General features: G+C 30.7%; 6 protein-coding genes across 6 annotated transcripts; 3 read left to right on the top strand and 3 right to left on the bottom strand.

Annotated features, from left to right (window-relative positions):
* Positions 1-441: 441 nt before the first annotated feature.
* RAB1a (ras-related protein Rab-1A, putative) lies at positions 442-1,065 on the bottom strand (the record flags this gene model as incomplete). Its single annotated transcript, XM_029005499.1, has 1 exon — positions 442-1,065. The coding sequence occupies one exon, from the start codon at positions 1,063-1,065 to the stop codon at positions 442-444; it is 624 nt and encodes a 207-aa protein (XP_028862082.1).
* Positions 1,066-3,360: 2,295 nt separating this feature from the next.
* Positions 3,361-4,593, top strand: PmUG01_10030700 (conserved Plasmodium protein, unknown function; the record flags this gene model as incomplete). Its single annotated transcript, XM_029005498.1, has 2 exons — positions 3,361-4,002; positions 4,459-4,593. The coding sequence occupies 2 exons, from the start codon at positions 3,361-3,363 to the stop codon at positions 4,591-4,593; spliced, it is 777 nt and encodes a 258-aa protein (XP_028862081.1).
* A 157-nt stretch (positions 4,594-4,750) lies between these two features.
* PmUG01_10030600 (tubulin--tyrosine ligase, putative) lies at positions 4,751-7,521 on the bottom strand (the record flags this gene model as incomplete). Its single annotated transcript, XM_029005497.1, has 5 exons — positions 4,751-4,842; positions 5,113-6,178; positions 6,698-6,809; positions 7,151-7,228; positions 7,484-7,521. 5 exons carry the CDS (start codon positions 7,519-7,521, stop codon positions 4,751-4,753), a joined length of 1,386 nt encoding a protein of 461 aa, XP_028862080.1.
* A 765-nt stretch (positions 7,522-8,286) lies between these two features.
* Positions 8,287-12,333, bottom strand: UvrD (ATP-dependent DNA helicase UvrD, putative; the record flags this gene model as incomplete). The annotated part of the gene is made up of 1 exon (XM_029005496.1): positions 8,287-12,333. The coding sequence occupies one exon, from the start codon at positions 12,331-12,333 to the stop codon at positions 8,287-8,289; it is 4,047 nt and encodes a 1,348-aa protein (XP_028862079.1).
* A 4,298-nt stretch (positions 12,334-16,631) lies between these two features.
* On the top strand, positions 16,632-19,178 carry PmUG01_10030400 (conserved Plasmodium protein, unknown function; the record flags this gene model as incomplete). The annotated part of the gene is made up of 1 exon (XM_029005495.1): positions 16,632-19,178. The coding sequence occupies one exon, from the start codon at positions 16,632-16,634 to the stop codon at positions 19,176-19,178; it is 2,547 nt and encodes an 848-aa protein (XP_028862078.1).
* A 1,892-nt stretch (positions 19,179-21,070) lies between these two features.
* Positions 21,071-24,727, top strand: PmUG01_10030300 (aspartate--tRNA ligase, putative; the record flags this gene model as incomplete). The annotated part of the gene is made up of 1 exon (XM_029005494.1): positions 21,071-24,727. One exon carries the CDS (start codon positions 21,071-21,073, stop codon positions 24,725-24,727), a length of 3,657 nt encoding a protein of 1,218 aa, XP_028862077.1.
* Between the last annotated feature and the right edge of the window lie 490 nt (positions 24,728-25,217).

Below are 25,217 nucleotides of genomic sequence, written 5' to 3'. Positions count from 1 at the left end.
AACCAATGAAATAAACGCAGAAATGCAAAAATATTAATAAGTAAAATTTGCTATATATAACTATGCTATCATGTATAAGCTACGTAAATGGAAGGTCATGGTGGAATTAATAAAGATAAGGTGAAAAATAACTAAATCTTAGGAGCATATAAAAATTATAAAAAAAAAAAAAAATGCACATATATAGGAAGGCAGTTAAACGTTAATCTAGCACACAGATAAACATTACGCTATTAAACGTGTCAATTACAATTGTGATATTTTTGCAAAGAATGAAGAAAAAAAAAAAAAAAAAAAAAAAAAAAAAAAAAAAAAATAGGTACGAAGAAAGCATAAAATGGGTGTATTAAAAAGGGTAATTAAAAAAAGATATATGAAATAGTGGTATGTGTGCAAAGAAACATATGAACAGCCATATGAACAGTCACATGCACAGTGAATTTAGCAGGAGCAATAGGGGCCTTGCGTTCTGTCTTCCATGGACAACTTTACCTTGGCTTGATTGTTATTTATCGTATTTATATTTTTTTTTTTTTTCTTTTTAATTAATTCTTGTGTTATCATAGTAAATGCTAACTCAACATTAGTAGCATCCTTTGCGGATGTCTCTACAAATGGAATGTTCAGTTCTTTTGCTTTGTTTTCTCCTTCTGTTGTTGTTATTTCAATTTCGTCCTTACAGTCCGCTTTATTACCTACTAGTAATTTACAAGTATCTTCATTCGTGTACTTATTTATTTCATTCATCCATTCATTAATATGTAAAAAGGAATTTCTGTCTGTTGTATCATATATTATAATTATCCCATCAGCACCTCTATAATATGCTGATGTTATTGTTCTAAATCTTTCTTGTCCAGCCGTATCCCATATTTGTAATTTTACAATTTTTTCATCTACTTTAATTGTTCTAAATCGAAAGTCTACACCTATTGTTGTTATATAACTTTCCGTAAAATGGTCATCCGAAAATCGTAATAATATGCATGACTTACCTACTCCGCTGTCACCTATTAAAATTATTTTATACAAATAATCGTAATCTCTAGACCTATTTTCATTCATTTTTTTTTTTTTTTTTTTTTTTTTTTTCTTTCTTCTTCTTTCTCTTCTGCTTCCTTTTTTTAAAATACAAAATGGAGTGTATATTCAAAATGAAGAAATGCTAAATTGCTAAAATGTTTTAAAAACGAATAAAGAATGAATAACGCAAAAATATACTAACATGTAAATAAAAAAAGCATAAATACATGAACATGCAAATAAAAAAGGAAAATAATGTTGCAATGATATGAAAAAAGGGGAAAAAAAAAAAAAAAATGCATATATACAGTAGTATAACAAGGTTAATAATGCGGAGATAACTCATAAAACAAATGTGTACTTTGTTCATAATACACACATACACGCATGCCTACTTACATGAATACATGAATGCATATTTACATAGTATCATACTCATCTGCGCACCTACATATATAAATACACACACGGATGCGCATACATACATACATACATACATACATACATACATACATACATATATATATGTATATATATATATATATATATGTACAATAGTATGCGGCATGTAGACGATTATACGTCAAAAGGTTAACCTGCAAAGGAAGTCGTTGCACATGTTAACTTGTTGCAAGGTGTATATTAATCAGTGAAAAAAAAATAAAAGAAGAAGAACATGTAACATAGGCGAAGTGGCACTTTAGATATATGCATATTACTACTTATTTTTTCCTGAACAGTTAAGGAAAAAAAAAAAAAAAAAAAGGAAAATAAGGTGTATACATAAATAAATTTTATTAGTATTAACATAAAATTAAGAAAAATATAGTAAAAATGTACTAAAAATATAAATATTAATTTATCACATAACTGTTAGAACCATAAAATGTCTTTAACTAAAATCATAAAAAGGAGTTCTTAATGTATTAGATTATATGTACCATTTTCACATATGTACATTCGTACGTATATATACATATACATAATATATGTATGTGTGTTTTACTTTTGTGTTATTATTTTCCTATTTTCATTATTACATTTTCCCTGAGTTATCTTTATTTTTTTTCAATACGTTTAATGCTTTTTTTAATAATTCTTTTATTGCTTCTCTTACTGCTTCTCTTATTGCTTCTCTTACTGCTTCTCTTACTGCTTCTCTTACTGCTTCTCTTATTGCTTCTCTTATTGCTTTTTTTATTAATTTTTTTATTAATTTTTTTATTGTTTTTTTTATTTTTTTTATACTTTTGTTCTTTTATTTCTTATTTTGCATTTTTCAACTGTGTGCCTTATATATCGGTATACACTGTCACAATAATACTTGTATAACTCATTTTTGTGTAATTTGTATTCTTATAAATCTAAAATGATTCAAAAGGGCTTTTGCAAAAGTAGTAGTTTTACAAATCTTTATAATCAATGAAATTAATTTTTCCGGTAAATGAAAAGATAAAAGAAAAAGGAGAGAGAGGAATAAAAAAAAAAAAAGCAAAAGAAAGAAAATAAAAATAAAAAGGGTACAATTTTTTAGATTTTTTTTTTTTTTTTTTTTTTAAATAAGCATAATAATGTAATACGTTTTGCCGGTTTGGTAGTGATATTGTAGTTTTTCCTTTTTCCTTTTTTTTTTTCCTTTTTTTTTCCTTTTTTTTTTTTTTTTTTTTTTTTTTTTTTTTTTTTTTTTTTTTTCTTCTTCATGTTCAAATCGTAGTATATTATTGGTTTTAAGGTCTACCTAAAAATGAAATAGAAATGAACAGTGGTAAGTAAATGAGTGAGCAAACATATATACTTGTAAATGTATATATGTATGTACGCACATATTCGATGAACTTGCTCTATCTCACTGTATCCATTCAGGGACGTAGCACTTATGGAATGTGTACAACTCAGGTGCTCCTTCATGTTGATTTTTTTTTTTTTTTATTTTTTTTTATTTTTTTAAATAGTGCAAATTAATTTAAGATAAAATGAATAAATTTTAACTACTCCTGCAGAAAATAAAATTGCTTGTCAAATTCAGTTGTAGTACACTACTAAAAATGCACATATCGAAGAACTTACAAGTTTTTATTTTTTATTTTTTTTTAGCAAGCTATTAATCCTTTTAGATGTGATACTTTTGCGTGTTTGATACATGTCTCATAGATACGTACACGAATGTATTTGTGTTTGAGTGTAGGAAAGTACGTATATATATGTATATATATATATATATATTTTTTTTTTTTTGTTTGTATAGGCGTGCTTGCCTACATTTATGTGAGGGAAATACCGATAATCCAAACACATTAGTGAACTCAATTTTTTTTTTTATTATACGAAACTAAAAACATGATGGAGAGAGAAAGCTTCCTTTTAAATGAAAAAATTAAATTCGACGAGTTTAACAAAAACGTTGAAGAAGAATATAAAAGAAAGTTTTGTACAGTTAACAGAATAGATGAATATTTTGAAGACAACCCGTCTGCTCAGTCGTCATTATCTACGTCATCCTCTACACTATCCTCTGCACTATCCTCTGCATCATCCTCTTCATCGTCCTTGTTGGAAAGAAAGAAAAAAGAGAACACATATTTGTACAAGAGCATATCCCCATTTGTGAACTTGGTAAAACATTTTTATTCATCTGTAAGGCTTATATATGAACCGAAGATATATCATCTTTCGATTTTTCTAACAGGATTATGGGCATACAAGAATATAAAATGCATAAATAAATTATTGTTTTATAAGTATAATGATATACACTATCAGATAACGAGACCGGACTCCCTGAATAGTAGGCAAAGAGCATTTAAAGTTTTAGTTATTGGAGGTTTAGTTCTACCTTGTTCTTTTATTACATTTGCATTATTTGATATAAACAAATCAAAGAATAATTCCATGTTCATCAAAAACATAGAAAAATCGTTATCCGAACAGACGTGCACTAGTATCATTCCGTATACCTTAAGGAGGGACATATCGAAAAAGGTAAAGAAAAAATAGTATACATGTGAAGAATGTAAAAAGTAGAAAAACAATTGAAAGAAGTAAAACATTTTTTACACAAAATATTATAGAACATTCAACTTGTTAAATTTACCATACATAATATGTAGTATATCAAGTGGGGGTGGGGGGGCTAACATTTATGAATGCAGAAATGTGTACCACCCAGCTTTACACACACGCATACCCACACGCATACAAACACATATACACACACGCATACACATCTCTATGACTTCCTATGTGAATTCCCATATGCTGTGCATGTTACAAAATTGTGTGTTGTCTTTCCGCCTTCTTGTGTGTGCCTTACTTAAGTGTATGCGTTTACAAGCACATACATGATGTATACATGTGTGCACATATGTACGTATATATATATATATATATATATGTATATGTATATACGTATATTCTGATCGTTGTATCCTCCTTTAGGTGCGCGCATTTAAGGAAAAAACTTTATTATTTGCAAAGGACTTAGCGGAAAATAATAATTTCAAAAAGTTATCACAGGAATACCACACGAATGTGGAAAAAAGATTATGCAAATATAATTTAAAAAAAGATTAGATAGATGGATATATAGCTCGTACGAAGTTAATCCTTATGCACTTAATCGTTTTATCATTCCACGCACACATATAGACATATACGTGTATATGTACATGTGCACACATTTGTACAGGCGTATTTACAGCTGGGTTACTGCTACAACTGCTGTATTCTCCTAACAATTCGTCGAATTTATGCTCATTTTTAACTGCAGCTTGACATTTTTTGCCATTCGTTTTAAATTTTCAGTACCTGATAAATAAGCCCCTAAGAAAAATGAAGGAAAAAAAAAAAAAAGAAAAGAAAAGAAAAATAAAAATAAAAATAAAAAAAAAAATAAAAATAAAAATAAAAATAAAAATAAGCATATAATTTGGCAAATAAACAAATGGACATATATACAAATAATTTTGCAAATTGGAAAATAGACATACAAACAAACAAACGGGAAGCCAAGTGACCGTGTTTACCGATCAAGCGGCTATTTTCTGTGCATACTCAGAGATTAATTTCAAAATGCTGCTAATTAGGTGTTACCCAAATGGGAATAGAAATTGTAGGGATCTATGCTATGAACCCTTTCCCCATTTCTATAAATGCAGTCGAAATCTCCGACTCGGTCTGTATGTGGAATAGTATATTTTTCTATATTTATTAAAGTCATTAATTCGTCTAACATATTAAATTTTAAGGTGTAGTCTTCGTTCGTGTTGGATGAGAACGAAGGAGAGGAATTAACTTCAATCAGCCAAGGTTTTAAGTTATTATCGATGAGAATGTCAAATCCGTATAATTCAAAACAATGCTTATCATTAATTATAATTTTATGAACAGCTAAAAAGGATTGTATAATGCAATTTTCAATATTTTTAATTAACATCATTATATCATTATATCCGTAGCGACTTATCATATATAAAAACAATTCTCGTACAAACCATTTACCACCTACATTGTCATCATATCCTTGTGCATTTTTTTGTATAGACACATTAGTTAAGTGCATAGTTATATCATTTATATTATTTTTTTCATTTTTAAAATATGTATGGGAAAATCGAGCGAAACCACTTCTATACAAATATATAGTTAAAGGCGAATATGACAAAATTAACACGTACAGTCGTATATCAAATTTTTTCCCACCGATTAGTAAAGGATTAGAAATGTACTCTTGGACAATGTATTGTTCTCTCTTCTCTTTTTCCTTTTCCCCTTCCGCTTCTGTTTCCCGTTCTGTGTCGAGGTCCACAGATCTATTCACAGCTCGTTCCTTACTTTTGTCCTTACCCCTATCTTTAGCTCTATCCCTATTTTTTTCCTTCTCTTCCACCTGTTTGCACTTGCTACTACTCCATTCCTTAATTTGCGCAATTTTGTCAAACAGGAATATTCCCTTTCCCTGTGATTTCCCTATCGGTTTCATGATCCATATGCGATTACTCTTTTTTTTATATTCCTCGAAAAATATTTTGTACTCTAATGGCAAAACAAATGTGAGGGGTGTTATATCTAAATTTTTTATTTCTTCATCGTTCTTTGTTTTTTCATTTTGCTTTTTAAGTCTTTTAATATTTTTAGCCAGCAAGTCTTTGCGAGTGAGCTATGGCGGGGAGGAGGGGAAGAAAAAGGGTCAAAAAAAAAAAAAAAAATTTCTTTATTTTTCATACAAAAATGATGAAGGGTAATCAGCTAGGTGGTCAAGATTATTTTCTAGTTAAAGGGAAAAGCAAAGCGATGTAAAAAACGTAAAAGATCAGTCAGAGTAGTCAGAGTAGTCAGAGTAGTCAGAGTAGTCAGAGTAGTCATAGTAGTCAGAGTAGTCCGAGTAGTCAGAGCAGTCCGAGTAGTCAGAGTAGTCCGAGTAGTCAGAGTAGTCAGAGTAGTCAGAGTAGTCAGTAGTCAGAGTAGTCCGAGTAGTCAGAGCAGTCCGAGTAGTCAGAGTAGTCCGAGTAGTCATAGTAGTCAGAGTAGTCCGAGTAGTCAGAGTAGTCAGAGTAGTCCGAGTAGTCAGAGTAGTCAGAGTAGTCCGAATAGTCAGAGCAGGGTACATATTGGCTGTTTCTTGTATTGCTAGAAACAAAGAAAATGAGAAATAAAAGAAAAAAAAAAAAAAAATTACTTCATAATAATTCCTAAAGTGATTAACGTACTGATTATTTTTGAGAGTTATGGTATCGTACACTTCGTTTATCCAGTCCTTTTCGGACCAGCACAAATTCCACTCTGTTTCACTTCAACAGGAAAAAATTAAAAACAATTTAATGTGTACATCTTTTTACATGAATAAATGTGTAGTCATTTTTCGAGCTTCACATTTATACGTAAGCAAATATATGCATGTACGTGTGTGTATACATGTACATATATATGTACATCTACACGTTTATATATCTGCTTCTATATATGTATGTATGTATGTGTTAATGCGGACGGAACAAACAACGACACGAGATCAGAATGTACGCAAGACGCAGCAAGGAAAAGGGAAAAATATCGTGAAAGTTGTAGGCATATTTCCGTAATATAATCGCATTAGTATCTCCATACATTATCTTAGTATGTTTCGTCCTACTGATTAGTGAGCTCCCATTTTCTATGCAAGAAGAGGTCATATATCGTGTTACGGAAATCAGTTCTAAATTTTACAGTCCTGTAAAGCAGTTCAAAAGGGAAAAGGGAGATACTGTTAAATGGACAGCTGTGCAGTAATATTTTGTCTCTCTAACAAAAAAAAAAAAAAAAAAAAAAAGGGCAAAAAAAAAGGGAGGAAAATACAGCTAAAAAGGGAGGGAAATACAGCTAAAAAGGGGGAAAATAAATTGACTGTTCATCGACCATATGGCAATTCCATGCAAATGTATAAATCACTCTCAAGAGGAAAAAGTTAAACATATAAAAAATATACCTATTTGAAGGAAATAATTCTCTAAAATATGAAGACATTTTTTTTGTTGAACTCTACATTTAATAAGATATCAAAAAAAAAAAAAAAGTATTCAAAATATTATGATTTAAAATACGTTAATATATATATGTATACTTAAAAAAATGCTTGACAGAGGAGCATAAAAAGGGAGAAGAGTGCCAAAGTAGCACAAGTGAAAAAATTGGGCAGGTGAAAATTTGGTTAATTAATACCGGGAGGGGATTATAATATGCCTTTTCTAATAAGACAAGGAGGACGAGAAGATTCAGAAGGGGGGAAATGCGTGAGAAAAAAAAAAAAAAAAAGGAAAAAAGGAAAATAAGAGGACGTAGAAGAGGAAGAAAATAAAAATAATAAAAAACGAGAAATAAAAGTAGAAGCATCTGCAGCAGTAAAACTTACGCGCTCAGCAACGCAAAAAAAGGCATTACATATGTACATATTAAGATGTGCACACGCATGTGTGTATATATTAAAATAAACAAGCGCACAAGTATATCACGTTTAAGGGGGAACATGCACGTACATATGCGTACATATTCGTACACATCTGCGCCCCTCCTTCCTGTAACCGCAATTACATTAAACAGGTTTTTTTATTTATTCCACAAATAAACGTAAGGATATACTCTTTACACTAAATACTTTTCCTAGGCAAAGGATTTGGGTATAGCGAATCAAGGATTGAACTCCTCTTGTGGAGCTTCAAAAGAGGTTTCCTTAGTGCGATATCAAGTTCTCCAGCTTGTTCTCTATCCCGTTCCCTTACTTCCACCTTCCCGTCAAATGTCCATTTGGCTGATAAACCTCGATACAGTATTTTTTTCCGAGCTATTCGCGTTTTGCAAGTAGCAGAGCAAATAGAGCAAATACTTAGCGCGCGTAATGCCTACATAGAATATTTTCCTCTCCTCTATTATCTCCTGTGTGTTTTCAACTAGTTGAGGTATTTCACCTTCAATGACGTTTATGATAAAGACAACTTTCCATTCCAGTCCTTTCGATTTGTGAACAGTAGTTACGGTAACCTTTTCTATTAGCATTTTCTCATGAATATTATTTTTAAAATCGTTTAAAAAACATCCTAAACAGTCTGAACATGTCTGCTTTAGTAGACTAGGTTTATATGGTATGGTCATTTCTAATAAAATAAATATGTTTTGTATTTCACTGTTGTTTATATCTGCATCTCCCACATCAAATAAATTTCTAAGGTCATTCTTTATTTTAAGTTCATTTATACTGTTCACGTTGCATATGTCTTCTTGCTCTTCATCATTTGACTTTTTTTTTGTTTCATTGTATATCTCTTCCTTCGTTGCACCCTTTAGCATTTTTTTTGTCTCAACACTCATCTCTTCCTTTGATGCACTCTTCCCTATATCTGCTTTTCCCTCTCCATTTAATGGAAGATTCTCCTTTTCTGCCTTTTTCCCTGTGCTCGAAATGTTGTTAGATAAGGTTGCATCATAATTGTAATTCTGTTTGTTAGCGTGCAGGCAATGCTGTGTATTAGAGTGTAGACTTGTTGATGCACTATTTCCAAAAATAGTCGCTAAGCTTCCACCTATCAGTACCTCCCTCTCTTCGGATGTTTTCCGCTGAAAAGCATAATTGTCTATTGCGTTTCGCTTATTATTTCTCTTTTCAATTTTAATCATTATTCTTTTTATAAAATTCGTTTTTTTCAACATTTCAATGATCAAATTGTACACAGAGTTAATTTCAGAAGCAAATTTGATAAAATAATTTATGCAAAAAAAAAAATCGACAATATTTTTTATTTCCTTCTCGGAAAAGACACTCAAAAGGAGGATGTTCTCTTGGTCCAACTGATTCCTCTTCGAACGAACAAATAGATCAGTTATCATTTTAACACAATAGAATAAGGATATATCTTTTTCTTTCTTCCTGTGTATTTGTTGTTTTGTTATCATTTGAATAATATTAGTACTAGTTAACTTACGAACAATCAATTTTGCCATTTTGTCATTTTTTATAATTTTGAAAGTCTTCTTAAATATTATATTATCATCAACATTAAGTAAAAACCTTAACATAGTTATTATTTCGATTATTTCTTTTGAACCAAAAAACAATTTTTTTTTGTTCAACTCCTTCAGTGGAATATGGAAGCTTTCAGTGTCTACGTCCTCGTCCCACTTTATTTCGTCTATGCAGGTAGCTTCTTCTCCGTTCATCGAAATGTGTTCACTGCGTACGGTTCTGCGTCTAGTTCTGCTTCTACCACTACTTCTACTCCTGCTTCTACCACTACTTCTACTCCTGCTTCTACCACTACTTCTACTCCTGCTTCTGCCACTACTTCTACTCCTGCTTCTGCCACTACTTCTACTCCTGCTTCTGCTACTACTTCTACTCCTGCTTCTACCACTGCCTCTACTCCTGCTTTTACTTCCTCCATTTTTGCATCTGTTCAGATCATTTGCCTGCTCGCGCGCCCCAGTCATTGAGCGATTTGCCCTCTCCCCCTTGCACATGTCAACAAAATATTTCAAAGCCCTTTTCTTAACATCAGTACTGTTCAACCCTCTAAGCGTTTCCTTTAAAGTTTTATTCGTTCGAGATAATATAACAAAATCAGAGAACTTATATTGATATTTTTTTTTTAAAAAACTTATTTGTGCTAAAATATAAGCCATCTGATCAATATTCGTTTTAAAAGCATGGAAATTCACTCTTTGTCCTTGTATGTTATTTGTATGCAAGTCTTTTTCAATTCTGCAATGTGCATTATGCATTATTAGATTCCTTGAAATCCTAACTATCTCTTTAGTACTTCTAAAGTTTGTTCCTAATTTATATAATAAACAGTTACACTCTTTTAATATTCTGTTAAAAACATTTATATGTGCTCCTCTAAATGCATAAATGGCCTGGTCATCGTCCCCTATCACGGTAAGGCTTCTATCCTGCTGATCATATGCATTCGTAAAGTTACTATTTCCACTCGTCGCAATACTATTTCTATCTATCACTTTGATATTCCCACTCACAACTTCACCACTTCCGTGCACAGTTATGTGTTCACTTTTTTCCCTCTGCATGCATGTAATTACGTTAATGCCTTCCTTCTTTGAGTTTCCTTCTTCTTTCTCTTTCACAATTAACATGTGTTCACCCATAGAATCGTTTTCATCCGTCATCCTGCTACTCTCTCTAGCCACCAACATATTAGAATGCTCCTTCATGTGTGTGCTATCCGAGTTGTATTCTCCCTCCACAGTAATTCTTTTTTTTTTTTTGTTAGCTAAGTACACACAATCGAAATTATTACTATGATTAGTACTATTAGTATGATTAGTACTATTGCTATGATTAGGACTATTAGTGTGATTAGTACTATTAGTATGATTAGTACTATTACTATGATTAGTACTATTAGTATGATTAGTACTATTAGTATGATTAGTACTATTAGTATGATTAGTATTGGCAAAAAACTGGAGTATGTTAAACTGAGTTGTGTTAATATCTTGAAATTCATCACAAAAAACATATTTCCATTCATCTAAAATTTTATTTCTTGCATGTACATCATCCTTCATTAATCGATATACTTCTATCAATAAATCATCAAAATCGTAATATACATGTTTAGCATTATACAAAATTTGTTTATACTGTTCATATATCATTCTCTCTTCTTGATTTATTTCTATATTAATATTGTATAACTCTATATATTTTATTAATTTAATTTTTTTTTTTAAAAATAGAATATGCTTTTTTTTTAAAATACTTGCCACTTCTTCTTTTTCAAAAAAGTCCATATCGTCATTAGACTCTTTGAAATTGTACAGATAGTTGTAAAACTCTTCCCTTTCTTCAGATAAGGCATCAATATCGTTTTCCCCTCCACTATCTTCTTCCCCTTCTACTTCCTTCCCTGGCTGCATTTCTTCATCCTCTATTTCGTTTTTCTCCTTTGTTGTAAAATGCTTCTGCATGCAGTTAAAAAAATTATTCATATCGAATGAACCGTAGTTGGTTGTATTTACACCACCAGGTACACCTTGTTCGCATTTACCCCCTTGTGTACTTCTTTTTTTCCTTATAACAGAGTAGAAATGATTAAAAGCTAATTTTATTATATTTGTATGAACAAAGTCAGATAAAATTTTAAAGCTACCTTTATATTTAAAAAGTAAATATCTACAAAAGGAGTGAATTGTACCTATAAACATCATAGACTGCAACACTTTAAATTTACCTTTATGATGATTTTGCTTGTTCATGCTATACCTTTTTTTCCAATATACATCCTTGTCATTGTTTAGCAGTTTACAATGTACATCACTACTCATACACATATCTATTAAGCAGTTAACCTTTTTTATTATTTTATCTTTTAAATCATTTGCAGCATAATTTGTAAACGTAATGCAGACTATTGATTTTTTCCTTTCTATAATGCTTCTAATAATACGTGCTGTTAATGTGGAGGTTTTACCTGACCCTGGGCATGCGATTATGCATAAGTTAACGTTCAACGGTACTTGTACTATTCTGATTTGCTCATTCGACAAATTCATGAATAGGATGCTATTAAATAAGGCACTCTCCTGTTCTTCTCTACCATATGTTTTGTTACTGTTCATGGAAGAAGCAAAGTCATTTTTGCCTTTTTTACTTTTACCATTCTCAATGAGGTACCCCCTCTTATCTCGTTGATCTGCGCGAATTTTTGCTATCCTTTTTGTATTTATCATTTTGGGTTTCCCCTTATCTGTGTTGACCCTTCCCCCATCCTCTTCGTTCCCCCTTTCATCCGTTTCCCCCTCTTTGTCTTTTTTATCACTTGTCATTTGAATTGATTCGCACTTTGACGTTCTCCACTGCTTTACCCACTCTTCCTTTATTGATCCCTTTTTACAGAGCAATAAAAGAAAATAAAAAAAAAAAAAAAAAAAAAAAAAATGTAAAAAAAATGGAGTAAAGTAATATATAGCAAAGTATAAAATAGCAATGTAAAATGTATCAAGAAAAACACAAACTGATCACCTCTGAATGTATACATGACACATTTTTCATGATAATAAAAAGAGATAACTAACTTTCAAAAAAGAAAAAAAAATATATTTAATAATGCAAATAAAACTTAAGCATATTTTCTCTTTTCTTCCCCTTTTATTTGGATTAACGAATTATATATTTTACATGGACTCATTTTACGTGGACACGTTTTAGGGGCATATCCCCGTAAGTAAACTTGCGTTGGCTACTTTAAGCCCAGTTCCCGTCTTTACACGTATGACAAGATACGCCCAACAAATGTATATATCACAACCAGTAGGAAAAGTAATATAAGAAATATATGTAAATTAAGTAGGTGAAGTCAGGAAGTTAGAGAACGAAACGTGCAAAGTTTCATGTGTCGGTGCATTCCACGTGTGATAAGTGCAAAATCTTCCACATGTTTGTTTGAGTTTCGCCCTACTGAAACCTATGCACTAATTTTTTTTTTTTTTTTTTTTTTGTTTTTTTTTGCCCTTATTTTTACCCTTTTATGTACACCTTATTTTTTTGTAGTTTTTAAAAAAAAAAAAAAACTCTGGTTTATATTAACATGTGCATAAATAATGCGGTCCTTTGCTTTTTTTTTTTTTTTTTTTTTTTTTTGGCTATTTAAAAAAAAAAAAAAAAGAATACAATTTCGAAAATGGTAATCTTAAAATCCTCTCACGCCATTTTCACAATATGCACGGACACTAAAAAATTATTACAAAAAAAATTAAATATAACTGTGAACGCATAATTCTTTTTTTTTAAAACAAGCTGTTTACGTAAATTTTTGTTACAAAGGGGAATCGCATAAACTGTAACACGTGTGTAAAAAGGCGCACACGCATAAATGCACACACATGTACAGATACACATGCACAAATTAGCTTTTATTATTTTTAATTTTCCCCTTTTTGTAGTTATGTGCTGTTATAGCAACGATTTTTTCAATTATGCTTATCATCGGCACGGTAAACAGCGCAAAAATGGGATTAATAAAAATAAGTGAAACGTTTAGGTGCAAATGGGGTAAGGGGCCGAATAAAAAAAAATAAACATCGTAACTACAGAGGAGCAATTAAAAAATGGGAACACCACCTTAGAGATTAGATATGCCGGTGTAAGCTATGTATATATATATATATATATATGTATACATAATATATACTTCATGTGTGTGCCTTTATATATAAAATAAGAAAAACCAGTTGAAGCCCATGCTACGGGAAATGCATGTTCACCCATTTTGTTAGCTACAATGGAACATTCGGGCTGTCGAAAATTTCCTTTTAACGCATTGTAATGGTACGTCTCGTTATGCTACGTTATGATATGCTGCATTATACTGCATTTTACTGCATTATATTGTATAAAGATTTTTTAAAAAATGAAAGCAAAATATCTCCACTTTAGCAGAGCTCTTCTCTATTACTACTGAATAAACAGGGGTCCATATATGCAGAGAGAAAAACAATTTTCATTTGTCCGTAGCATAAACATCATTTTGCTTCTTTATTGGTACGGAAGTTTTCACGTCTTTGTTGTGATACATGTGTATGGATGTATATATGTACCTGTACGTATATGCACATACAGAGAAATACAGGCATATGCATGCGATACCCTTGAATCAGCCCATGTAAACCATAAACGTACTCTGAGTTTTTTACGATCCTAATACAGTCTCATTCGGATTTATACGAACATATGTACATGCATATATATACATATATATATATACGTATATGTATATTATGCACAACATGAACGAAAATGCGCTTCCCTATTTAAAAAAAAAAAAAAAAATTACAAATCGAGAATAATTCAAGATTAACTGTAAACGCTTGTGCTTAATAGTAGAATAGGGGGCTGTAAAGGATTAAATTATATTACATATATTTATTAAAAGTTCCTTAGGTATCAGTTTATCGTAAAAATAATGAGACTATGTTGACGAAAAAAGTATAATAAGCCATTTCGTATTTGGCCAAATATAGTTGCTCCCGCTGTTGCTTTTGCTATTACATTCTTTTTTTTCTTATTTTTTTTCTCATATTTTTCTCATTTTTTTTTTTTTTATGAATGTGAGGACTGATTCATATACAAATATATTCAAAGAAAAGGAATGAAGTCCCTATGAACTTAGTAAATTATTTTTCATGTTGTCTCATCTCCTTTTCAAAATCTTTTAAACCTACTTAAGAATTGATACAAGTCCCTACTCACGTTTTTTTCATCGTTTCGGATTAGTACGACAGAAAAAAAAAATAAAAATAAAAAAGGGGAAACAAATAGAAAAAAATGGGAAACAAATAGAAAAAAATGGGAAACAAATAGAAAAAAATGGGAAACAAATAGAAAAAAATGGGAAACAAATAGAAAAAAAGGTGAAAAATATAAATAAAAAAAAAAAAAACATTTAGTCGTATATTTCCTTCTTTTTCTTGTTAAAACAAAGCAAAAAGGAATGCAACATGAGGATATATATATATATATAATAATAATATACCCTCATTAAAGTTCCTAACTCTTTTTGACTTTATTTTATTTTTATTTTTTTTCAAACCTCAAGTTTGCTGGGAATTTCTCTCACAATTTTTAATTGCAAAAGTACATGTACATGTACAGGCAAGTATTTGAGTAATACAAATATTCATTTTATTTTATTTTGTTTAATATGTTAATATGTTTAACATGTTAATATGTTTAATATGTTAATATGTTTAATATGTTAATATGTTTAATACGTTAGTATGTTTAATATGTTAATATGTTTAACATGTTAATATGTTTAATATGTTAATATGTTTAATATGTTAATATGTTTAATACGTTAATATGTTTAATATGTTAATATGTTTAATATGTTAATATGTTTAATATGTTAATATGTTTAATATGTTAATATGTTTAATATGTTAATATGTTTAATATGTTAATATGTTTAATATGTTAATATGTTTAATATGTTAATATGTTTAATATGTTAATATGTTAATAGCTTAGTATGCTTAATATGTTCAATTTGTTTATTATGTTAATATGTTCGATTTATTTATTTATTTTTTTTTAAGTATTTATATTTTTTTGAATACTCCTTTTAAATGCTTGTAGAGGATAATATATATACTTATGCTACATTTGTATATACATATATATAAATTCATTTATATTTGCGTAAATGTACTACGCATATATATATATATATATATATATATATATATATATATATATATATATATATATGTATGTATGTATGTACGTGCATGAAATAAACGTATTTTGCTACTTACGTCTGTGCTCCTTATGCTTAAGAAAAATGCAATGAAAGTAGTGAGAACTTAAGTTCCTGAAGAGTTACATGTATATTCCAAATTAGTTTTAAGGTGAGTTGCTCGTCTTTTAGGCTAATGCAAAATGTACATAAGGTACCTTTTTCATTCGTCGCACGTATGCACAAATGTATGTATTTAAGTTTGCACATGTACATATGTATGCACAAATATAACGACAAAGTGGCAAGTGCATTTCTTTGTATAATACACGTATCAGCGGACCACATAAAAAGACATCAGTTCAGTATCATTTTGCTATAATGGTGCTAAGGAATCATAGGGCGAATATTTATTTATTTATTTATTTTTATTTTTTTTTTTTTTATTTCTTTTAAAGAAATGCTAAAAGGAAATTTTATTTGAAAAAAAAAAAAAAAAATTTTTAAATAAAGAAGTAAATAAATGCAAAGAAGCAAAAAAGTGTAAAGAAGCAAAAACATGTTAAGACGTAAAAAAAAAATAATGTGAAAGAACACGAAAAAATAAAAAGAATTAGGACATTCACGTTATCATATACATGCGTAAGTGTATACATACGTAAATATGTACTTACGTAAATATGTACATACGTAAATATGTACATACGTAAATATGTACATACGTAAATATGTACATACGTAAATATGTACATACGTAAATATATACATACATACACACTTGTGAGGGCATACAAATAGATGTACATATACATATATATATACATGCATAACAATAGCAGTAATTTGTGCAAGGGGGAGCTCCCTTCTTTTTGCGTTAATAACACGTACATGTATAAGAATAACCTGAATATAAGGAATATCACACCCATCTATACTTTCAGTTCTACAAAAAAAGTGGATACGAGTAAAAGAAGGGGTGGTCAAGGTAGTTATAAGAGTGTGAGATCGGTATTTTCCCTTATCAATAATAAAAAGCTTAAGAACAAAAACGAGCATTTTAACAAAATTTTTTTTGAAAAATTTAACAAGCGCGTTGTAAGTAATACTGCTGCTACTACTACTTCTGGTAGTGGTAGTAATAGAAGCATTAGAAGCACTGGAAGCATTAGAAGCACTGGAAGCATTAGAAGCACTGGAAGCACTGGAAGCAGGCGCCGGGTTGGGTACGGGTTTCTTTCTGCACACAACAAAGTGGTTAGAAGGAACGGTGGAATTGACCGCGTTGACTGCGTTAGTCCAGTTGGACCTGTGTATCATATTTATAGTCCCGGAGGTGACGGACCAACGAGAAACGAGAAGGAGGTTCAGTCGGGGGTAGGAAACGTTGATATGTACTCAAAGAACTCATTCAGAAGGGGCATTGGAAGAGGCATAAGAGGAATCATCAGAGGAAACGATAGAGGAGCCTTCAGAAGGGCTAGATTCGCTAGTAGGAGATTCACAGTAAGTATGACGACGGATAGCAAAATAGATGAAGGTAGCTTAACGGACGATAGATGTGAAAAGTATAGAGAACATTGGAAGGAGGAGGGGTATGGTAATAAAATGATTGATAAGAATTTAGGTATTAGTGGTAATATATCGAAAGAAATGAAAAATTATTACAAAGCTGCTGGTATGTTTGTGATAAAAACGAATATTGTTAATTCGAATAATAATATGAATAGGAAAACAAACTCAAATAATGTAAATGTAAAAATATTGCTAGGATATGATCCTCTGCAAAAAAAACATAAACAAGATGTTATACAAAATGACAAGGTAATGAATAAAGGTACATTGAACCTATTAGGAGGAAAAAAAAATAATTTGGAGTTCTGTCCATTAGAAACAGCATATAGAGAATTCAGTGAAGAAAATCTTTTCATATATAACATGTTTTTGTCCTACTTCAATTACTTGCATTACGTAATGAAGAACATTGAAAGGACTGGGGGGGAGGACGTGTTCTTGCGCAGTGATAGCAACAATAGAAGCGACAACAGTGGTAAAGATAGTAGAAAAAGCAATAGCAAAGGCAATAGACAGAGAAGTAACAAAAGCAGCAATAATGAACGTAGTGATGACCGCGGTGATGTTCGCAGGGCGAACAAAGCGTGCGACTCGTACGGACTCTATTTGAAAAAAAATTTTTTAAAAGATATAACAACTTTGAACAGTTCGGAAAAAGAGCAAATTTTAAAATTACACATAAACAACTTCATGTTATTTTTTAAAGAAATATGCTTAAATGTAATGAATTGTCATAATAAGATTTATAAATGTTCATATCCACCATCTTACAAATTAGAAAATAATGAACAGTTAGAAAAAATACATGAACAAGTCAGCATGTATAATAAAATAAAAGATGACAATACACACAATTTTAAACTATACTTTAGAAGAGGAAAATATAGTTTATTCTTTTTTAATGTAATTCAATATAATTGTACAAATATATTACATCACTTAAATAATTTTTTTTGGGAATATTACACAGATTTTTATAATATTATTTTAAGAGAAAATCTCAATGATTTGATTAAAGTTCGACAGGACAGCAAGACAGAGTATGAACCCTACGTTTTTGACGAGCAGGATTTCGAGCACAAAATTGATCCTGACCTTTATCAGAATTTAATGAACGTTCAGGTAGGGGCTCATACGAATAGTATTAAATTTAATAAATCAGAATGCGACGAGAACAAGGATGCTACCTTTTATGTACAGGATGTAGAAAATGAAAAGGCGATTTTAGACACAGGATATATGAATGATATATCATGGGTGGATTTATCTATCTTCCTGTTGCTACTACTCAAGGAGGAGCAGTATACGCAAATAGCGTATGCTCTGTGGACCTTGTACAACAACATTGTAAGTAACAATGACTCTTCTGGTGTAGTAGCCACTTCTACTTCTGCTGATTTTGAGAGTAATTATTGCAATGAATTTGATAATCAGGGGTATACTGACAGCTGCCATAATAACAATGGCAGTTATAATAACAGGAACAATGGCGGTTATAGTAACAGGAACAATGGTAGGCATCATAACAGTGGTAGCCCCTATGGTAACGGCAAGTGGAATAAGTATATACCTTCCGCAGAGGACGACTATGAGTTAAAACTACCACATGATTTGATATCAAAAATTAATAATGTATACAATAGTGTTCATAAGAAGTTAGGAAAATTAATTAAAAAAAAAGAATATAAACAATTTTTAGTACTATTATTCTCTCCATTTAACACACAGTTAAATGAACAAAATGTGGAAGACTCATTGACAAATTTAAATGTGCCTCTGCGCAAGTTTTGTAGATGTTTAATTAATTCTCATAATTTTTGGTGTTTCCTTTTTTTAAATTTACTTGCCAGTGTTCCCAAGTGAAGAGGGAGTTTATGGAGGGGGAGGAAGGAAGAAAATGCCTTTTTCGTGTATTTCTGTGTGTGTGTGTGTATGTTAATACGTGAATGAACATATTATATATATGTACATTCTAAGTACATGCCCATTATAATTACATGCACATTATATATATATCTATGTACAAGGGGACCTCCAATTCCCTGTCAAAACTTAAGATAAGTGTTTTGGTAAATTTGTTTCCTTTAAAAATGGCATAAGTACCAAACACATGGACATCCCTACCCCATGCACTTAGCAACGTTGGCATTATAGATCCATTTTATTTTATAATACCGCTTATACTTGGTCTTGTTTATTTCATTCTTCTTTATCGCTTTTTCTCTTTTTCTCTTTCTCTCTTTTTCTCTTTTTCTCTTTCTCTCTTTTTCTCTTTCTCTCTTTCTCTCTTTTTTTTATTCTATTTTGTTTTGTCACATTCCAGCTCCCTTTTTTTTTTTTTTTTTTTTTTTTTAAAGGCCCCCCCCCAATGTTTTGTTCGCCAACATATTTGAATGTATATTCAATTCATTAGAGTTTGCGAATTACTTACACGCAATCTTATTAAAACTGTGTGCATATGTATATATATGTTCTTTCAGGTATGGTATAGTTGATGCTTATCAGAATATTTGCGCACTTTGCTTTTTTTTTCCCATCACTTATATGTCGAACTTTTTTAATTTTATATTATACCGTTCATTTTGTTTACTTTGTTTGTTCTGTTTTACTTTGATTTATTTTGTTCTATTTTTTGTATTTGTATTTGTTTTTTTTTTTTTTTTTTTTTTTTTTCTTTTTATTTATATTTATTTATTTTTTTTTTTTACATTACTACTGTAATATCCACGTTCCACTGTACCCTCACCAATTCGTCCCAATATAATAGGTGTAACACTTTTTTATAAAATATAAGCATTATTTAAAAAGTATGAAATGTAATAAAAAGAAAAGAAAAGAAGAGTATACATCTTATATGATATATGATGTATACTCTTCTAAATACGTGTACATGTACTTAGAATAGTATACATATTTGTTGGTATGTTCATATGTTTACCACATAACCTGAAAGATGAGAATTATAAATTTTGTGCATTCATTTTTACATAGTCGGTTGAGCAGTATGTTTACTGGGACGAATGAATATACGTATATATTCTTGTATATATATACCCCTCAACGTTTCGCTCAATCCTATATGGGGCGTACTTAGGGTACGCTCTACATTACTTGCATACGTATATATATGGGTATACAAATATATTCGTGCGTATATATGCTCATACATTCATAATCGTACATTCATGTTCGTACATTCATGTTCGTACATTCATAATCGTACATTCATGTTCGTACATTCATGTTCGTACATTCATAATCGTACATTCATGTTCGTACATTCATGTTCGTACATTCATGTTCGTACATTCATGTTTGTACATTCATGTTTGTACATTCATAATCCTACATTCCTAATCCTACATTCCTAATCCTACATTCATAATCCTACATTCATAATCCTACATTCATGTTCGTACATATATGCTCATACATATATGCTCATACATATATGCTCATACATATATGCTCATACATATATATAAACAACTATATATTGCCCGTTTCCGTAGCGTGTAAACAATATTGTGCCTCAACTAAGGCTGCCTTTGCAAATTTTTGCGCCGATGTTACTGATGCGTTACACACGGGAAGAAAAGAAAATGGGCAAACGTAAGAAGTGAAGGAAGAGCTGCATTTTTTCGCTTTTTCTTTCAATTTGACTATTTTTTTATTATTTTATTATTTTTTTTTTTTTGTATCCCTTTGTTTCCCTGGTAACATTTGCAGCAAAACTTTAGGAGAAAAAAAGCAAAATGAGATTATTGAAAAGTTTGTTGCTTACATGGTACTTAGCAACAATAAACTTAAAAAAATTTTCATTTTGTTATATTATTAACATATTAGCATATTTTAAAATAAATTCCAGTAAGGAAAAATTATTGTCACTCGAAAATAATATTATTAACAAGTTAGGTAAAATTCAGACCAATAGGAGAAAAAATATTAACTATTTATCAAAAAAGGAAATTAAAAAATCGAAAAATAAATTAAAGTATTTTATTCGCGATGTGTCTTCATCTGCTTCATGCGTTTGCTTAACCAAAAAGGGTGCAAACAAAATAAGTGGTAAAGTAGGCGGAAAAATAATCAGAAAAATAAAAAATGAAATTTCATATAACATTACTAAGGAAGGAGGGAATAGTGGGAAGCTAGCGGGACGTATCACTACTGCGCTGTTTTGCAAGAATGAGAGCATCCCCCCGCAGACAAGAACTATATTGAAAAGTAGGGAAGTGAGAAATTATCCAAAAGAAGGATGTAACAATAGTATTAGTACTAGCAACAGTACTAGTAGCAGTACTAGTAGCTGTAGCAACGACCTCCACAAGTACAACCACAGCAGTAGGTATCTTATTGACCTAGTGGAGCATGGTGATCTTTCATTTTTCTATGGAACAAGCTGTAGCAGAAACTACTACTCGTACGAATGTATCATGAAATTTATTGAAGATAATAAAGATAGCTTCAAGAGGATGAACACGAATGGCAGTAACTCCATTGAGGGTAGTAACAATAATGAAAGTAACATCCCAGGTGAGGGTAGGTCAGCCGTCAATAGTAACAAAAACGTGGAAACAGTGTGCAGCGATAACTACATCGAAGTTAGAGGAAGAGTAGAAAGAAAAGTTAAACAGTCTAAGCGCATTTTCTTGTACGTAAGATTAGACGGTGGGTTTTATATTACTTGTGTATATGAAAAAAGAAGAGGAAATGGAACTGAACTACGAGAAGAAATGTACACATATATTAAAAATTTAAAAAAAGAAAGTGTAATAGATGTTCGTGGGAAAGTAAAGATACATGGAGATTTACACAGATGTAATGGTCCTTATGTAGAAAGTTTTTATAATCAAAAATGTGTAGAAATTGTTATTGATACTATTTTTTGTTTATCAGAATCCTTTTTCGACATTCCAGTCATGATAAATGATTTCACACTATTTAATCAAAACGGAGTGTACAATCATAACGTAGCAAATGATGAAATGGTTATAGCAAGTGAAGATACAAAGGAAGAAAGCACAGCAGTGAGCAATGTTAGCGGATTAGAAGGGAACATAAATACATATTACAGTAACACGCTAGGGGGAAGAAGCGGGGTATCGCAGATAGAAAGGAAAAAGGATGAGCTAGAGAAGGAGGGAAATCCTTTTTTAAATGTTAACAGTGCGAAAGGGAATAGTAATAATAATTGCAGTAACAGAGGTAATAATGGAAATGATAACAGCAATGATAATAGCAATGATAACAGCAATGATAATAGCAATAATAAGAGCAATGATAACAGCAATGATAACAGCAATGATAATAGCAGTAATGATAGTAGTGGCTACACTGCTGCCGATATGACGGAGGTAAATCTAGCGCATTCAACCATAAATAATTATGACGGTAGCAAAGTAAACACGAATGAAAACATACTAAGACTCCAAAATTTCGTTTTAAACTATAGAAATATTATTCTTCACATGATTTTTAACATCAAAAGTAGACTCTCTCAGAAGGCAAGGGAGTTCTTACACAACGACGGGTATATGGAAGTACACACATCAAAGTTTATAAAAATTAATAAAAAAAAAAAAAAAAAAAAAATTTACCATATGGAAAAGGATTTAATGAATCATGAGAACAAAATATTGTCATATGAGCCCTTCAGGAGTGGTAAAGAAGTGGGGAAGCACATAGAGGAGGAAGAGGAGGAAGAAGAAGAGGAGGAGGAAAAAGGTACGCATATGCCGCATAGGCAAGATGATGCAGAGGATGTCCAGCTAAGCTCCACAGAACAATCAAGTAACGTGGAGTTAAACGGCACGGAACATGGATGTAAGTGTTACAAAATAGATGGAGAAAATTTACTTCTAGCGCAAAGTCCACAGTTTTACAAAGAAATGATAATAAATGCAGATTTCGAGAAAATATTTGAGATGAATTACTGTTATAGAAATGAAAAATTTCATAGCTCTAGGCATTTAAATGAATATACTTCTTTAGATTTAGAGCAAGTGATCTATGATAATTATTATGAACTCATAATTTATATGTACAACATACTAATGCGATTAAATAAATATATAAATGAGTCGTTTCTTGAGGAGCTGCACTTAATTAATTCAGCAAATAATAACAAACAAAAATTTTCCCATTTTGAAAAAAGTATATTTGCACCAAACCCTGTCGTTTTATCTTTTTGTGAGGCCCATGATATACTAACAAAATATTACAGGAACATTCAAAATGATAAAGACAAATCTTCAAACTATGTATATAACACTATGTTGGAAAGGTATGTACGAGTTCTGAATGAAGAGGAAAAAAACGAGTTAAAAGGGAAGATTACATTTGATGCTTGTGAGAAATATAAAATACACAATGTTTACTATTATAACAAAATTGTTAAGCGGTACAATGTAATAAATGACAAGAGTGAGCACGTTGTTAATGCGAGCAGTAATGGAGCGGGGTGCAGTTCCCATGTGTACACCTTTTTGAATAGATTAAATAAGGACGAGTTGTACAGAAATGTGTTGCTATTTTTTAATAACATGTACGAGCAAGGTTTTTCCGAAAGGGAAAGAAGTACCACGACTTGTGGAAGTAACCGTACTATCAAATGCAATAGTGCCAGTGATTTTGTGAGCGAGACAGGAAAAAAGGAAGAGGAATCAGAAGCGGTTGTGTGTGAGTACTCCTTTATAGACTTGTTGAGTAACACTCTTGAATATAGCAGTAATAATAGCAGTAGTAATAATAGCAGTAGTAATAATAGCAGTAGTAATAATAGCAGTAGTAATAATAGCAGTAGTAATATTAACAATAGTAATAATAGCAATAGTAATAATAGCAATAGTAATAATAGCAGTTGTAATAAAAAAAAAAAAAAAATCCAAGTAACAGAAACGTTAAGAAATAAAAACCTAAAAGAGAAATACGTCTTTTACAACGATTTTACAAATGAAGAATTAAATGATTTATATTTATTTGTCAAGTATAATTTCGGTACAGATATATTTGTAATAGATCAATACCCTATATATATAAGACCATATTATACATCAAGTAACATGTACGATCTTCGATTTACAAACAGTTTTGATTTTATATACAAAGGCATAGAAATTGTATCTGGGTCACAACGTATTAATAACCTACCACTTTTGCTTTTTAAAGTGTTAAGTGGGAATAAAATAAGAATGGATTTGTCTTCCTACTTAAACAAGAGCAACTTTACTGTTTTCAATTATTTAAATCATTTTAAAAATTTAATAAATAAACACTCAAGTTTGTATAAATACCTCAACTCCTTTCAGTATGCCTCTAATCCCCACGCAGGATTAGCTTTAGGATTTGAAAGGTACCTGATGTGTGCCTTGAACTTGAAAAATATTAAAAATGCTGTTTTTCATGAATAAGTCAGGAGAGGGGTGGGGGGAAAAAAAAAATGCCTTTTCTTCAGTGATTATTGCAATATTCTTTTTTTTTTCTTTTTTTTTTTTGTCAAGTTTGATGTAAAATTGCAGCATTTTTTTCTTTTTTTTAATAATTCCCCCTTCATCTGTTTATCTTTTTCGTCCCTTTGAATACCTACATTTTGGCTACTCTGTATCAATGCGCTTTTTTCATTTTAACAATTTTTCAAACCTGCTTCCCTTTTTTTTACCCGTTTTTCAATTATGATTTATTTGAAGTGAATAATTGATATGAGATACACCTTCGCGCGCATTTATGCTTTACATGTACAAACGTATATAGCCGTATGTGCACACATAGGTATCACAATTTTTTTGTCAAGTGCCTCGTCACGCGAAAAAACAGCATCAACGCACAAGCATATCTTAACGCAAAAAATCGGCCAAAATATGTATATATGCATATATGCATATATGCACGTTACACACATAT

This window comes from Plasmodium malariae, assembly GCF_900090045.1.
Source record: "Plasmodium malariae genome assembly, chromosome: 10".
NCBI lineage: Eukaryota > Apicomplexa > Aconoidasida > Haemosporida > Plasmodiidae > Plasmodium > Plasmodium malariae.
This window is presented reverse-complemented; position numbering and strand designations above follow the sequence as displayed.